Source organism: Zophobas morio, unplaced genomic scaffold, assembly GCF_036711695.1.
Source record: "Zophobas morio isolate AGI-343-1 ecotype UQ-CSIRO unplaced genomic scaffold, CSIRO_AGI_Zmor_V1 ptg000040l, whole genome shotgun sequence".
Lineage (NCBI taxonomy): Eukaryota > Metazoa > Arthropoda > Insecta > Coleoptera > Tenebrionidae > Zophobas > Zophobas morio.
The window spans coordinates 4,358,303-4,375,463 of record NW_026972145.1 but is presented as its reverse complement, the minus strand read 5'-3'; the positions used below and the strand labels follow the sequence as shown (position 1 = coordinate 4,375,463).

Genomic DNA, 17,161 nt, shown 5'->3' with positions numbered 1-17,161 from the left:
AATCTTGTGGAAACTGTACACAGGGCACAGGGGTGTGGTATGCTCGTATGGACACAGTTACGAGGGCTACTTTTATACATCGGCCACATGAAGGTAAAATTGAGTTGGTAGAAAATAGTGAAGCAAATCGTTTTTCTAGGGCTGCAAAATAAAAGGTGAATGCTTCATGTGGCATCTTAAGCCCGCCACTCACGTTCCAACGCCGCAGTACAATTAATTGTGTTGGATACGACGAAATCGAAGTGTTTTTGAACGGCTGCGATCAAGCAAATCGGTTGGATGTGGACGGTTAGTGAACAAGTCTGTCTGCAGCAGTACAATCGTGTTGTATTGGATGGAAATTTGATCATGTGTGGACATGTCTCGACAGTGTATGTTATTCAGACCGTGAGAGCAGCTATAAAAGTACATTTTCGTCATTTCGTCGGACTTGTTGTCATCACGATCGCAAATTTTTAACTGCAAGGTCGTAACGTGTGTGTGTACTGCTGCTTTTTAACAGAATTGTACAACAGTTGCATCCAATACAATCGTACTGCGACGTTGGAACGTGAATGGCCAGCTTTAGGATTACCAAAATGGTGAATCATCATCAAAGGCGTTGAAGTGACAGAGAAGTTTATCATATATGATGACATTTCGTGCAACGGCAAAATAACTACATGTTTCACAGGTGTATTTCATCAAGCATTTCTTCATTAAGTATCCACAGACATAACTTAAAGAATTTTGTTCCCCCATGTCCAGATGTCTGTAGTCTGTCATATTTACTTCGACAGATTTATGTGCAAAAGTTGTTCAGCTTTAAACTGTATTAATAATTTGACACTGGTTACTATCTTTAGATTCAATTGCTAGTAAAATAGATCCTAAATCATTACAACTATTGGCATTTTCACTGTGCTGTAAAAATTGCATACCAAATAATTTTTTATTGATTATAGAATAATACACTTCTTTATATTTCTTATCAATCACGAGGTGGTCTACCACTGCAGTCCATGTTACTACGAAAAGGTTCTCAGAATCACTTCACTAATTTAACTAACAACAAAAATTCAACCAAAAACATCAAAGTACTTTTCCCATGGAAGATGAAAACAACAGCGTTCACTTTCTGACTCTTTAAACGGTTCACACTTGGCGAAAATTGAAGGCATTGACAAAATAGGTAGTTGATATGTTTATGTTGAAATTAACTTGGTAAAGTGATAGACTTTTATTAATGAATAAAATAAATATAAGCACAATTCTCTTTTATTGTTCAAAATGGCATTTTCTTCGTAGTCTTCATACCACACTCCAAAAATTGGTTTCAGTTTATTAATATTCATTCCATGTTTATATCAGTTCCTTTTACATTGTTTTACGGACGAGCTGTATTTGTAATTCAGGCACCAATATTCCACCTCGTTTCAAAAATCCCGCCTAATAAAAACGGTTGAGTAAGGACACGTTGTTCCAATGTTTGACGAGCTGTCTCTACTGTATGGTATACTGTGGTATCGGCAACAATGTTTATATTTCTGGCATATTTTTTAACCTTTATTTTAATAAAACATAAGTTAACAAAAAAAGTTCAGGGAATTTTTATTCTTCTGCATCGAATACCGACAAACTCACTACATTTTCATTGCCAACCCTACTATAGAAAGATCCTGAACCGATAATAGGTACAATCACACGCAAATGTTTTGAGCCGATGGGCGGATCATTTTTGCCTGTCGTCACCGAAGGAGGCGGTCCAAATCGTCCAAGGGCAGAATTTGTAGGTAGGCTCAAACTACAACGAAATTTACGTGTTGACCAAATTCTTACCCTGAATTAGTTTTAATTTTATAAATACTTACTCTGAATTAGTTTTAATTTTATAAATACCCTATCTAAAATGTTCAGAATATGATGAGTCTATACTTTTTGATTTACCATTCCATTAATATTTTTTGGATTTGTTTATACATACAGGGTGACTCAAAAAAAAAAATTGCTGAATCAATTTATTTTATTGAAGAAATCAAGAGTTGCAATACTGAATACATAGAAATCTTGTCAATTAGTTAGAAAAAAAAAACCTGTCCTGCTCTAATAACATCTAGAGTATGCTCAAAATCACACCAATATTAGGTCTAATTGTGCCGACCATAGTTATAAAATTCACATTAAAGTAAGTCACGGACATTTTTTGAAGTGTATTACATTTCAAAAAGCAAAAAAAATGTTCAGTTTATAAACTTCATAATTTTGGTTTAAAGTTTATCAATCATATTTGACGCTTTATTTTATCCGTTCCATTTGTTATCCTTTACAGCTTTGTTGTGACCACTGAATTATACAAAGAGTAAATTTTGAAATGGAACGAAAGTCGAAGAATACTTTCAAAGCCACGATCAAAATGTATTTGCTTATCTTCGCCAAAAAATGCATGACGTCATCGTAAAATTTGATATGATGAGTCTATACCTGTGATTTATCATTGCAGTAATATTTTTTAGATTTACTTATACAGCCTGTCTCAAAAAAAGATCACTTCGATTTTCGATTTTTCGTTTTTTCGACCAACCATTTCATCGAATTAGATTTTTCAGTTTCAATTTTTCTATCAACTTTTCGATTTTATTACTTTCCAATTTTCTGATTTTTCAAATTTGCGGTATTTTGAATTTTCGAGTTTTTAGTTTTTTCGTTTTTCGATTTTTTAATTTTTCGTTTTTTTGATTTTTCGATGTTTCGATTTTTTGATTTGCCCTTCATTCAATTTTCGATTTTTCGTCTTTCCATTTTTAGATTTTTGGATTTTTCTGTTCGTCAGCTTTTAGACTTTGCAATTTTTTTGCGTTTTTCGATTATATTTTACTTTCCGATTTTTTTGATTTTTCAATTCTCGATTTTTCAATTTTCCGGTTTTTTAGTTCTTCTATTCTCGATTTTTCGATTTTCCATTAATCATTAAATTTTCAATTTTTCGGTTGTTTTATTTTTCGACCTTCGATTTTTCAACTTTCGATTATTCGATTTTCCATTTTCTGATTTTACGATTTTTCGATTTGCGATTTTTCGATTTTCGTTTTTCCGCTTTTGTGGTTTTTAGATTTTTCTGTTTGTTTCAGTTTTTATGGTTCTGCGATTTGTTTTATTTTTCCATTTTTCGATTATTTTACTTTCCGATAGTTTGATTTTTGAATTTTCGGTTTTTCCATTTTTCGATTTGGGATTTTTCAATTTTTCGGTTTTTTAATTTTTTATATCTCGAGTTTCGATTTTTCAGATTTGTGGATTTGTGTCCGTTTTTTCGATTTTTAGAATATTGATTAATCGAATTTTCGATTTTTGAGCATTTCGATTTTTCGATTATCATTTTTACTATTTTTCAAAATCTCGATATTCGAGTTTTCGATTTTCCATTTTTCAAATTTTCAATTTTTAATTTTGCTTTTTTCGATTGTTGCTTTTTAGAATTTTCCCTTCTTCAGCTTTTAGATTTCAATTTTGTTACTTTCCGATTTTCCACTTTTTGATTTTTTTATTTTTTTTCGATCGTCGTTTTTTCGATTTTCATTTTTCCGATTTTTTGATTTTTCAATTTTTAGGGCTTGCAATTTTTTTTACTTTTCGCTTTTTCGAGTATTTGTTTCATCGAATTTTCGATTTTTCGAGTTTTCGATTTTCGATTTTTCGGTTTTTCCATTTTCCGATTTTCCATTTTTAGACATTTTTCGATTTTTTTTGATTTTTCGATTTTTCTGTTCGTCAGTTTTGAGACTTTGCAATTTTTGCTTTTCCACTTTTCTATTATTTTAGTTTTGAATTATTCGATTTTTGAATTTTGTTTTTTTTTCATTTTTTGATTTCCGATTTTTTAATTTTTCGATTTTTCGGTTTTTTAATTTGTCGATTCTCGATATTCCGAATTTCGATTTTTCGATTTTTCAATTTCCAGTTTTCGATTTTCCACTTTTTGATTTTACGATTTTTCGATTTTTCTGTTCGTCAGTTTTTAGGCTTTGCAGTTTGTTTACTTTTCGATTTTTCGATTATTTTACTTTCCAATTTTTTGATTTTTGAATTGTCGACTTTTAGTGTTTTCAATATTATGAATTTTCGAATTTTCGGTTTTCCTAGTTTTCGATTTTTGATTTTTCCGTTTTTCGGTTTTTTTATTTTTCAATTCTCGGTTTTTCAATCTTACAAAGTTTCGATTTTTCAGATTTGTGAATTTCCAGTTTTTCGATCGACCTACGTATTAGATTCATTGAATTTTCGATTTTCGGTTTTTCCATTTTTAGATTTTTGATTTTCCAGTTTTGTATTTTCAGATTTTCTGTTTTTCGCATATCTGAATTATCAAATTTTCGATTTTTCGGCTTTTCGACTTTTCGATATTTGATTTTCGAATTTTCGATTGTTCAGTTTTCCATTTTTCAGCTTTTAGACTTAAATTTTTTTACTTTTCGATTTTCCAAATTTTCGAGTTTCAATTTTCAGATTTTTGATTTTTCGAATTTTTGATTTTTGATTTTTTCATTCTTCGGTTTTTAGACTTCAATTTTCTTTCTTTTAAATTTTTCGATATTCTATTTTCCGCTTTTCAGAATTTTCGATTTTCAGTTTTCAGACTTTCGATCATTAGAATTTTGGATTTTTCAGTTTTATGATTTTTCGATTTTTAGAAAATTTGAGTAGTCGAATTTTCGATTTTTCAATTCATCGATTTTTCCATGTTCAATTTTTCAATTTAAATTTTGCAATTTTCAATTTGTCCATTGTTGATTTTTATAATTTTCGGTTTTTCAATTTTTCTATTCTCAACTGTTTGACTTCAATTTTGTTACTTCCCGATTTTTTGGTTTTCGATTTTCCAATTTTCAGAATTTCCAAGTTTCTTTATTCAGATTTTCGATTTTCCACTTTTTCGATTTTAGATTTTTCGAATTTTTGTTTTTCCAATTTTTTGCTTTTTCGATTTTTCTGTTCGTTTCAGTTTTTAGGCTTTGCAATTTTTTTCTACTTCATATATATTGATTATTTTAATTTCCGATTTTTTTTATTTTTGTATTTGATTTTTTTAATTTTCAATATTACTTTTCGATTTTTTGGTTTTCCCGTTTTTCAATTTTCGATTTTTCGATTTTTGAGGTTTGTGAATTTCCACTTTTCGATCGACCTAGGTATTTGATTCATTAAATTTTCGATTTTTTAATTAGCCATTTTATTTTTTTGATTTTTACGATTCGTATTTTTCGATTTTCTGTTTTTTGCATTTGTGAATTTCATTTTTTCCGATTTTTGATTTTGCGCATATTAATCAAATTTTCGAAAAAGTTACCATGCTTACAAAAACTTCAAAACATCTACAATATTTCAAAGTATTCAATTTTGCTATTCTTGATTTCTTAAATAAAATAAATTGACTCAGTTATTAACTTTTTTGAGACACCCTGTATAACCAAATCTAAAAAATATTAATGCAGTGATAAATCACAAGTATAAAAACTCATCATATTTTATACATTTAAGAAAATTTTGAGGTGACGTCATAAATTTTTTAGAGGGGACACTCGACAATATCGTTTTTTTTTTATTTATTTATTTATTATGAACATTTAAGAGTATTTTATTGGAAAAAGTGATGAAATTTTTTATACGGAACAATTGGTCGAAAGATGTTAGAAAGCAAAATAATTCCTGTCCGGACCATCGTTACTCACGAACGAAAGTGACCATTATTTTATGGGAACAACCACCTGCTAAATCTTCTCCGACAAATTTGAGAGAACTGGTGTGAGCCTTAAAAATTTCTTACCAAATGTATATATAAGTACTGTCCGTCCCGTTATTGTCAATAAAATTTTATAGGGTAAAATGTGAATTTCGTTGTAGTTTGAGCCTACCTACAAATTCTGCCCTTGAAGGATTTGGACTGCCTTCTTCGGTGAGGGCAGGCAAAAATGATCCGCCCATAGGCTCAAAACATTTGCGTGCGATTGTACACTAGCGTAACATAAAACATAGTTCAGTCTAGGGATATTTGTTATTTTACCAACATAAATCAACAGTTGGTGGATGTGAGTATTTGCAATCTAGAACGACTAATAATTATTGTAATTATTTCTGCTGCAAAACCATCATATTTACTACAGATTTTTTGTGTTTTAGGTAAAACGAGCACAATCACACACTCATCACCGTCTAATCTTCCTCGAATTCTATTTTTCGACAAATGACAACGTCACTTTTGACGTACAAATGTTAGGTTAGAACGGTCAAAATTTCTGAACATTCAGATAACCAAAGTTGCATTTCCTTCCCTAGTGTTGTATTAATACGGTTTTAAACAACCAAAATGTCAACTTTGGAGTATTCCAAATCACTTCAAGCCTGGGGAAGATCGTCATGGAAAAACGTCCACAACTGTAAACAGTGCCCCTATTTTACAACATCGCTTTTCTTTATGGTCAACCACGTGCGACGACACCGCCTCCCTGTGAAAGAATTCGCTTGCCGAAGCGCCGAAATTGAATCATACCACTGTAAAGACTGCAATTTTAAAACGGAACTAACGATTTTATTCAAACAACACATTAATAAAAATCACAGCGTTAAAAGCGAATCAAGGGACGATTTATCACTTCAGGACTTCAAAATCCAAAATTACGTTTGCGAAAAGTGCGATTTAGAATCAAACATGTTTTTAAAATGGGCTCGACATACTTCTAAATGCACGACAAAAAAAAGTGTGAGTTGTGTGAAAGAGGAAACCACGTATATGTTCCATTTCAAGAAAGTTGACGGGAAACGTTGGTATTACTGTGCACTGTGTACCTACAAAGTTAGAAATAAAGCAATTTTAAAATGTCATATGGGAAAACATACTTTAAGTAAACAATATACGTGTGATAAGTGTCCATTTAAGTGCAGGTGGAAAGGAAGTTTAAGCAATCACGTAAAACGAAACCACTTAGATGAACGAGATGTTCAATGGCACAAATGTGAAAAATGCCCTTTTAAAAGTGTATTAAAAAGTTATTTAACCAGACACGTAAACAACTTGCACTTGAAAGAAGAAGAAGGTAAATGGTTTCAATGCAATGAGTGTCCATACAAAACAAGGGTGAAAGGTAGTTTAAAAACTCACGTAATTTTAAAACATCGAGATGAAGAAAAAATCGAATTAAACAAACAAAATGCAGAAAAGCGTAAGTGTAAAAAGTGTTCATTTAAAACCATAAATTTGTTTGACTCGAACGAAGAAGACGTTAAATTGCAAGAATGTAAGGAGTGTCTGCTCAATAAAAATAAGCGCTATGAATGTAAATATTGTCCATTCAAAACCAAGTGGAAGCCGAATTTACATAAGCACGTAATTACTTTCCATCTGGACGATAAAGAAGCTAAATGGCACCAATGTGACAAATGTCCATACAGAAATAAATTTAGAGCAGAATTACGGAAACACAAAGAAGTTAATCATTCAGAAGAACCAAAATGGTATGAATGTGCCAAGTGTTCGTATAAAACTAAAATAAAAACCTACTTAAAACAGCATGTACCGATTCATTTCGAGAGCAAACCGTATCAGTGCGAATATTGTCCATACAAATCGAGACGCAACCGTGATTTAAAAACTCACATAAACGACCGCCACATATTTCAGATAAATCCTGATGGTAAAGACGTTAAATGGTACGAGTGTGAAAAATGTTCGTTCAAAACTAGAAAGAAAAAATGTTTAAAAAATCACATAACTAACATACACTTGAGCAAAGAAGACATCAAATGGCTCCAGTGCAATGAGTGTTCATTTAAGGGTAAATATTTGTATCAATTAAAACGGCACGAAATCGCTGTGCATTTAAACGACGACAAAATCAAGTGGTTCGAGTGCGAATATTGTCCACATAAGACGAAACTCAAGAGCTATTTAACGTCCCATATGAATAGATGCCATTTTGAAAAAACGGACGCTAATAAGTGGCACAAATGCGATCAGTGTCCTTACAAAACCAAAATTGTGTCATTTCTTTATAAACACCAACAAGAACGACATAAATAGGATTTAATTTAGTGTAGTAGTATTAAGGCGATTGTATACATTAAGTACGGGTTTTGTTGTATTTTATGACTATTTTTTCAATAAAATTGAAAAAACAAAATTGTGGTTATTTTTTCATTATCGACCTATTTTCGACGATTTATAGTTAGAACAGGCAGAAAAAATTTGTTTCTTATAGATCGTAAGATCACAAAAAATGCTAAATCGTGCAACTTATGTTACTCAAAATTTTTTAATGTTCCGTAATCCAGTATTTTTAAGGTATTAGCTTTATTAGTTTAAGAAAATATATAAATTCTAAATATTTTAATACAGACTAACCGGCAAAAATTTTGGCACAATTTGGAAAAAACCTCTAAATATTTTGAATCAGAAAAGCTGAAAAGAACGGATCTAAAAATACAAACGAAGATTCTTGTAGATGTCAGAAGTCACAAAAACGTCTAAATTTTAACAGTTTGTGGACAAAATATAAATTCTAATAAATATTTTAACCGAAATTCTGCTAGAAAAGTTTTGAGAATTTTGTTTTGTGAACTAAACATCTAAATATATAAAGAAAATTTCTTTTAGATCCCAAAGTCACAAAAAAGACTAAATTTTGCAAATTATGTAACTAAATTTTTTTATTGTTAGCGTTATTAGATTCAGAGCAATTTAAATTCTAATTATTTTCATAGAGACTTTACCGACAAAATTTTTGAAAATTTCGGCATATTTTCGAAAAATCTGAAAATACTTTGGGTCATGAAAACTCAAAAAATAGCTCTAAAAATATAAACGAAAATTCTTATGGATCCCAAAAATCACGAAATCTAAGGCTAAATTTTGATAATCAGTTTCAAATTATGCAACTCAATTTTTTAAATGTTACGTAAATCACTTTTTTAAAATATTTGCAATGGTACCTTAGATATTTTTTACTTAAAAAAATTTTTAATTTAATGTTTACATTAACTTGAGATCGTCTACTTTCTTTTGATTGAGCGAATCGACTTCAATAAATATTGATTTTCTAGCCGAAAGAAGACTACACATATTAAGCAAAAAAGGACAAAATATAAGCCCCGCCCACCCGCCCGATCTTTATTCTGATGAATTTTTCATTCATAGTCAGACGCAGAGGCGGAGAGTAATTGCAAAATCCAGCTTTTCCTACAAAAATATAAGCCCCGCCCACCCGCCCGATCTCAATTGTGATGAATTTTTCATTCGTTGTCAGACAGAGGGGCGGAGCGTAATTGCAAAATCCAGATTTCTTTACAAAAATTTATTATTTTGTGAACAAAGATAAATTCTATATATTTTAACCGGAACTCCGCCAGAAATATTTTGAAAATTTGAGCACACTTTGAAAAACAACTAAAATTCATAATGCTTTCATAAAAAAATGTCTAAAAATATAAATAAAATTTCTCGTAGATCTCAAAATCTACAAAAATGTATCTAAAACAAATGTTTTCTTGATAATTTTCTTGCAGATAAATTTTTTTAATTGCATATAATTTTTTTACAAAATCTGAAAATATTATTCGATCACTGAAATTCATATCAGAAGAAGACAGACAAAAGAAGAAAAAAGGCAAAATATAAGCCCCGCCCACCCGCCCGATCTCTATTGTGATGAATTTTTCATTCGCTGTCAGACCGAGGGGCGGAGCGTAATTGCAAAATCCAGATTTCCCTATAAAAATTTTATGTTTTGGAAATTTCAACACATAAAAAGAAAACAAAAATTCAGAATTATTTCAATTCGAAAAGCTGAGAACAAAAGACCTAAAAATACAAAGAAAATTTCCTGTAAATTCCAAAATCACAAAAAAGCCAAATTTTGATAATTACTTTCAAATTATGCAACTCATAACTTTTTGAATGTTGCGTTATTAGTTTGAAAAAATCAATAAATTTTAAATATTTTAATTGAGACTTTTTACCGAGGAATCTGTAATTTGACTATTTCGGCACATTTTGGAAAGAACTGAAAATAATTTGGAACAGAAAAACTGAAAAGAAAATCACAAAGGTCTAAAAATATAAACGAAAATTCTTGTAGATGCCAAAAATCACAAAAACGTCTGAATTTTGACAGTTTGTGAACAGAATATAAATTCTCAATGTTTTGACTAAAACTTCACAACAAAATTTTGAAAATTTTGGCACATTTTGGAAAAAATTGGAAACATGTTGGATCAAAAAACCTGCAAATAACAGATTTAACAATACAAACAAAAATTGTTGCAGATCCCAAAAATCATAAAAAGTCCAAATTTTGAAAATCATTTAAAAATAAATAACTTACAATTTTTAAAATCCAGCATTACAGTTCGTGGAAAAAACTTGAATTTTAAGTGTTTTCACTCACATTTTTTGCAAAAATATAAATTTTAAAGATTTTAACAAAAATTTCCCAACTAACATATTGAAAATTTCGGCAATTTTCGAAAAAAACTGAAAATACTTTAGGTCAGAAAAGCTGAAAAAAACAAGTCTAAAAATATAAACGAAAATTTTTGTGGATTCCAAAAATTACGAAATCTAAATTTTGACATTTTGTGAACAAAATATAAATTTTAAGTGTTGGACTAAAATTTCGCCACAAAGTTTTATGCGATATGTCGACTTAAAAAATATTGAATTTCTATCCAAAAGAAAACTACACATATTAAGAAAAAAAGGGCAAAATATAAGCCCCGCCCACCCACCCTATCTCAATTGTGATGAATTTTTTATTCGTTGTCAGACAGAGCCAGAGCGTAATTGCAAAATCCAGATTCCCATACAAAAATTTACATTTTGAATGCCTAATTTTATATTTTGGAAATTTCAAACTAAAATTCAGAATTATTTCAATTCGTAAAGCTGAGAAAAGTTCCTGTAGATCTTAAAATCACAAAAAAGCCAAATTTTGATAATCACTTTCAAATTATGCAACTCATAATTTTTTAAATGTTAGCGTTAAGTTTGAAAAAAAAAATCTAAATATTTTAACTGAGACTTTTTTATCGAGAAATAATTCGAAAGTTTGGACACATTTTGGAAAAAACTGAAACTATGTTGGAACAGAAAAGCTGAAAAGAACAGGTCTAAAAATATAAACCAAAAAATTCTTGTACATCCCAAAAATCACAAAAACGTTTAAATTTTGATAGTTTGTGAACAAAGATAAATTCTCTCTATATATTTTAACTGAAACTCCGCCACAAAGATTTTGAAAATTTTAGCACACTTTGAAAAACAACTAAAATTCATCATGCTTTCAGAAAAAAAAACAAAAATATAAAGAAAATTTCTTGTAGATCTCAAGATCTCCAAAGATTTATCGAAAACAAATATTTTCTTGTTAAGTTCCTTGCTGATAAATTTTTGAAATGCGTATAATTTTTTACAAAATCTGAAAACATTATTCCATCACTGGAATTCATACAACAATCCAAAAAGAGATTTTAAGCGTTTGACAAAAATCTAAACTTAAAAATAAAGGTAGTGGCGATAAATATAAGTTTATAGGCAAATTTCATTGTCGCTAGATGGCGCTCCAGAAATGTCAAAAACTGACAGTTACCTAACCTAACTTTAATTCAACAGTTTTGGCGATAACTATCAGAACTTTGCGATTTTCATTTGGTATCTTATTTGTTTACGCTTTTATTATTATATAAGGTGTGTCGACTGTATTTATTGTGTTTATAATTTGTAGTTTCTTGCTTTGAAAATATGGCTATGATATAAAGAAAAAAAAAAGGCTAAATATAAGCCCCGGCCACCCATCCTGTCTCGATTCTGATGATTCTTTTTATTGGTCGTAAGCCGAAGAGCGGAGCTTAATAGGAAAACAAATAAAATTCAGATTGTCTTCAATTCGAAAAGCTGAGAACAATAGACCTAAAAATATAAAGAAAATTTCGTATAGATCGTAAGATCACAAAAAATGCTAAATTGTGCAACTTATGTTACTCAAATTTTTTTAATGTTACCTAATCCAGTATTTTTAAGGTATTGGCTTTATTAGTTTCAGAAAATATATGAATTCTAAATATTTTAATACAGACTTTAACCGGCAAAAATTTTGGCACATTTTGGAAAAAACCTCTAAATATTTTGAATCAGGAAAGCTGAAAAAAACGGGTCTAAAAATACAAACGAAGATTCTTGTAGATGTCAAAAGTCACAAAAACGTCTAAATTTTAACAGTGTGTGGACAAAACATAAATTCTAATAAATATTTTAACCGAAATTCTGCTATAAAAGTTTTGAGAATTTTAGCACATTTTGAAAAACAACTAAAATCCAATTTGAAAAGCTGTGAACTAAACATCTAAATATATAAAGAAAATTTCTTTTAGATCCCAAAGTCACAAAAAAGACTAAATTTTGCAAATTATGTAACTAATTTTTTTTATTGTTAGCGTTATTAGATTCAGAGCAATTTAAATTCTAATTATTTTCATAGAGACTTTACCGACAAAATTTTTGAAAATTTCGGCATATTTTGGAAAAATCTGAAAATACTTTGGGTCATGAAAACTCAAAAAATAGCTCTAAAAATATAAACGAAAATTCTTGTGGATCCCAAAAATCACGAAATCTAAGGCTAAATTTTGATAATCAGTTTCAAATTATGCAACTCAATTTTTTAAATGTTACGTAAATCACTTTTTTAAAATGTTTGCAATGGTACCTAAGATATTTTTTGTTATTTAAAAAAAAAATTAATTTAATGGTTACATTAGCTTGAGATCGTCTACTCTCTTTTGACTGAGCGAATCGACTTGAATAAATATTGATTTTCTAGCCGAAAGAAGACTACACATATTAAGCAAAAAAGGGCAAAATATTAGCCCCGCCCACCCGCCCAATCTTAATTGTGATGAATTTTTCATTCGTTGTCAGACAGAGGGGCGGAGAGTAATTGCAAAATCCAGCTTTTCCTACAAAAATATAAGCCCCGCCCACCCACCCGATCTCAATTGTGATGAATTTTTCATTCGTTGTCAGACAGAGGGGCGGAGCGTAATTGCAAAATCCAGATTTCTTTACAAAAATTTATTATTTTGTGAACAAAGATAAATTCTATATATTTTAACCGGAACTCCGCCAGAAAAATTTTGAAAATTTGAGCACACTTTGAAAAACAACTAAAATTCATAATGCTTTCATAAAAAAATGTCTAAAAATATAAATAAAATTTCTCGTAGATCTCAAAATCTCCAAAAATTTATCTAAAACAAATGTTTTCTTGATAATTTTCTTGCAGATAAATTTTTTTAATTGCATATAATTTTTTTTACAAAATCTGAAAATATTCACTGGACTTCATATCAGAAGAAGACAGACAAAAGAAGAAAAAAGGCAAAATATAAGCCCCGCCCACCCGCCCGATCTCTATTGTGATGAATTTTTCATTCGCTGTCAGACCGAGGGGCGGAGCGTAATTGCAAAATCCAGATTTCCCTATAAAAATTTAGCATTTTGAACACCAAATTTTATGTTTTGGAAATTTCAACACATAAAAAGAAAACAAAAATTCAGAATTATTTCAATTCGAAAAGCTGAGAACAAAAGACCTAAAAATACAAAGAAAATTTCCTGTAAATTCCAAAATCACAAAAAAGCCAAATTTTGATAATTACTTTCAAATTATGCAACTCATAACTTTTTGAATGTTGCGTTATTAGTTTTTCAAAAAATCAATAAATTTTTAATATTTTAATTGAGACTTTTTACCGAGAAATCTGTAATTTGACTATTTGGGCACATTTTGGAAAAAACTGAAAATAATTTGGAACAGAAAAACTGAAAAGAAAATCACAAAGGTCTAAAAATATAAACGAAAATTCTTGTAGATGCCAAAAATCACAAAAACGTCTAAATTTTGACAGTTTGTGAACAGAATATAAATTCTCAATGTTTTGACTAAACTTCACAACAAAATTTTGAAAATTTTGGCACATTTTGGAAAAAAAATTGGAAACATGTTGGATCAAAAAACCTGAAAAGAACAAATTTAACAATACAAACAAAAATTGTTGCAGATCCCAAAAATCATAAAAAGTCCAAATGTTGAAAATCATTTAAAAATAAATAACTTACAATTTTTAAAATCCAGCATTACAGTTCGTGGAAAAAACTTTATAAATTTTAAAGATTTTAACAAAAATTTCCCCACTAAATAACATATTGAAAATTTCGGCAATTTTCGAAAAAAACTGAAAATACTTTAGGTCAGAAAAGCTGAAAAAAACAAGTTTAAAAATATAAACGAAAATTTTTGTGGATTCAAAAAATTACGAAATCTAAATTTTGACATTTTGTGAACAAAATATAAATTTTGAGTGTTGGACTAAAATTTCGCCACAAAGTTTTATGCGATATGTCGACTTAAAAAATATTGAATTTCTATCCAAAAGAAAACTACACATATTAAGAAAAAAAGGGCAAAATATAAGCCCCGCCCACCCACCCTATCTCAATTGTGATTAATTTTTTATTCGTTGTCAGACTGAGAGGCAGAGCGTAATCGCAAAATCCAGATTCCCATACAAAAATTTACATTTTGAATGCCTAATTTTATGTTTTGGAAATTTCAAACTAAAATTCAGAATTATTTCAATTCGAAAAGCTGCGAACAAAAGATCTAAAGAAAAGTTCCTGTAGATCTTAAAATCACAAAAAAGCCAAATTTTGATAATCACTTTTAAATCATGCAACTCATAATTTTTTAAATGTTAGCGTTAAGTTTGAAAAAAAAAATCTAAATAATTTAACTGAGACTTTTTTATCGAGAAATAATTCGAAAGTTTCGACACATTTTGGAAAAAACTGAAAATATCTTGGAAAAAGAAAAGCTGAAAAGAACAGGTCTAAAAATATAAACCAAAAAATTCTTGTACATCCCAAAAATCACAAAAACGTTTAAATTTTGATAGTTTGTGAACAAAGATAAATTCTCTCTGTATATTTTAACTGAAACACTGCCACAAAGATTTTGAAAATTTTAGCACACTTTGAAAAACAACTAAAATTCATCATGCTTTCAGAAAAAAAAAAACAAAAATATAAAGAAAATTTCTTGTAGATCTCAAGATCTCCAAAGATTTATCGAAAACAAATATTTTCTTGTTAAGTTCCTTGCTGATAAATTTTTGAAATGCGTATAATTTTTTACAAAATCTGAAAACATTATTCCATCACTGGAATTCACATAACAATCCAAAAAAAGATTTTAAGCGTTTGACAAAAATCTAAACTTAAAAATAAAGGTAGTGGCGATAAATATAAGTTTATAGGCAAATTTCATTGTCGCTAGATGGCGCTCCAGAAATGTCAAAAACTGACAGTTACCTAACCTAACTTTAATTCAACAGTTTTGGCGATAACTATCAGGACTTTGCGATTTTCATTTGGTATCTTATTTGTTTGCGCTTTTATTATTATATAAGGTGTGTCGACTGTATTTATTGTGTTTATAATTTGTAGTTTCTTGCTTTGAAAAGATGGCTATGATATAAAGAAAAAAAAAAAGACTAAATATAAGCCCCGCCCACCCACCCTATCTCGATTCTGATGTTTTTTTATTCTGGTATGTAGGAACAACCGTTCCCACAAAATCAGGTGTTCTACCTGAGGGCAGTCATAGTAATTGTATAAATGTAAATACTTCCTATCTTTCGTCTACCTGCCCTAAGATCCTACATACTTTCTCTTTTCCCTTCTAGAATTTTCTAAACTCCGTTTTTACCTACTTCCACCTCTTCGAAACCGAGCTTACCTGTGTACCATTTTAAACACCCTTCCTTCTTCTCCCTGGCACCCTCGAATAGTAAACAACGAAATAAAATCTCAAAACCGTACCGTCGCTTTTAAATCACCAACGATACCCACAGGTATAACTGGAGCCTGATAATTTTAGAAATTTTGGAAAATGTGGAAATTCTGGTCATTTTGTGTACTTCCAAAAATCTGAAAAACTGGGCTAATCTGGAACAAATGCGTCAATTTATTTTATTAATTTAATCAAGAACTTTCTCGACACCAAACTTAAAACAAATTAAATCCTATTTACAAAAAAATATCTGTTTCTTTAAATCTGTAATACATTTGTTTCTGAATGGACAAACTTCACATTCACGCCACTGAACTTTTCCCCTCATCCAAATGTCTCCGAATTACGTGCTTGTTTAAACTCGACGCCCATTTAGTCGTGAATGGGCAACTTTTACACTCGTACAACTTAGTTTTTTCTTCATTCAGATGCTTCGCTTTTACATGCTTGTCCAAATATGCTTTAACCATGGTTTTAAACGGACACCCATTGCATTCATACCACGTAGCGTCGTTTTCATTCACGTGAAAAAATTTTACGTGTTGTTGTAAAGCACTTTTCACTGTGGTTTTAAACGAACACTTATCACATACATGCCACTTAGCATTCTTTTTCACGTGGCTTTTATTCACGTGTATTTTTAAATACGCTTTATTCCTAGTTTTATATTGACACTGTTCACATTCATACCACGTAATTTTATCCTCGTGTAAATGTTTTAAATTCACGTGAATCTTCACATAACCTTTGTACTTAGTTTTGTACGAACACTCGTTGCATCGGTACCATCTAGCTTCATCGTCTTTCAAGTGTAACTTTACGTGGCTATTTAAGTAAGGTAGTGACGATAAATATAAGTTTATAGGCAAATTTCATTGTCGCTAGATGGCGTTCCAGAAATGTCAAAAACTGACAGTTACCTAACCTAACTTTAATCCAACAGTTTTGGCGATAACTATCACGACTTTGCGATTTTCATTTGGTATCTTATTTGTTTGCGCTTTTATTTTTATATAAGGTGTGTCGACTGTATTTATAGTGTTTATAATTTGTAGTTTCTTGCTTTGAAAAGATGGCTATGATATAAAGAAAAAAAAAGGCTAAATATAAGCCCCGCCCACCCACCTTATCTCGATTCTGATAATTCTTTTTATTCGTCGTAAGCCGAAGAGCGGAGCTTAATAGGAAAGTCCTTATTTTTCTACGAGAAATTATTATATGAAATATGTTCTTCAATAACCGTGTTATATAAAGAAAAAAGAGAAGCTCCACCCATCCGTTTGCATCTC

General features: G+C 30.0%; 2 protein-coding genes across 4 annotated transcripts in view; one reads left to right on the top strand and one right to left on the bottom strand.

Moving 5' to 3' along the window:
* The window catches only part of LOC135140744 (RE1-silencing transcription factor-like), a 163,667-nt gene that overhangs the window by 140,534 nt on the left and 5,972 nt on the right, over positions 1-17,161 (bottom strand). The window lies entirely within an intron of this gene.
* LOC135140733 (zinc finger protein 64-like) lies at positions 5,993-8,150 on the top strand. Of its 2 annotated transcripts, none has more exons than XM_064071401.1 (2): positions 5,993-6,062; positions 6,154-8,150. In XM_064071401.1, exon 2 carries the CDS (start codon positions 6,341-6,343, stop codon positions 8,048-8,050), a length of 1,710 nt encoding a protein of 569 aa, XP_063927471.1. In that variant the 5' UTR covers positions 5,993-6,062; positions 6,154-6,340; the 3' UTR covers positions 8,051-8,150. The 2 variants fall into 2 exon arrangements, with proteins under 2 accessions (XP_063927471.1, XP_063927470.1); XM_064071400.1 differs by having other exon boundaries at positions 6,048-6,098.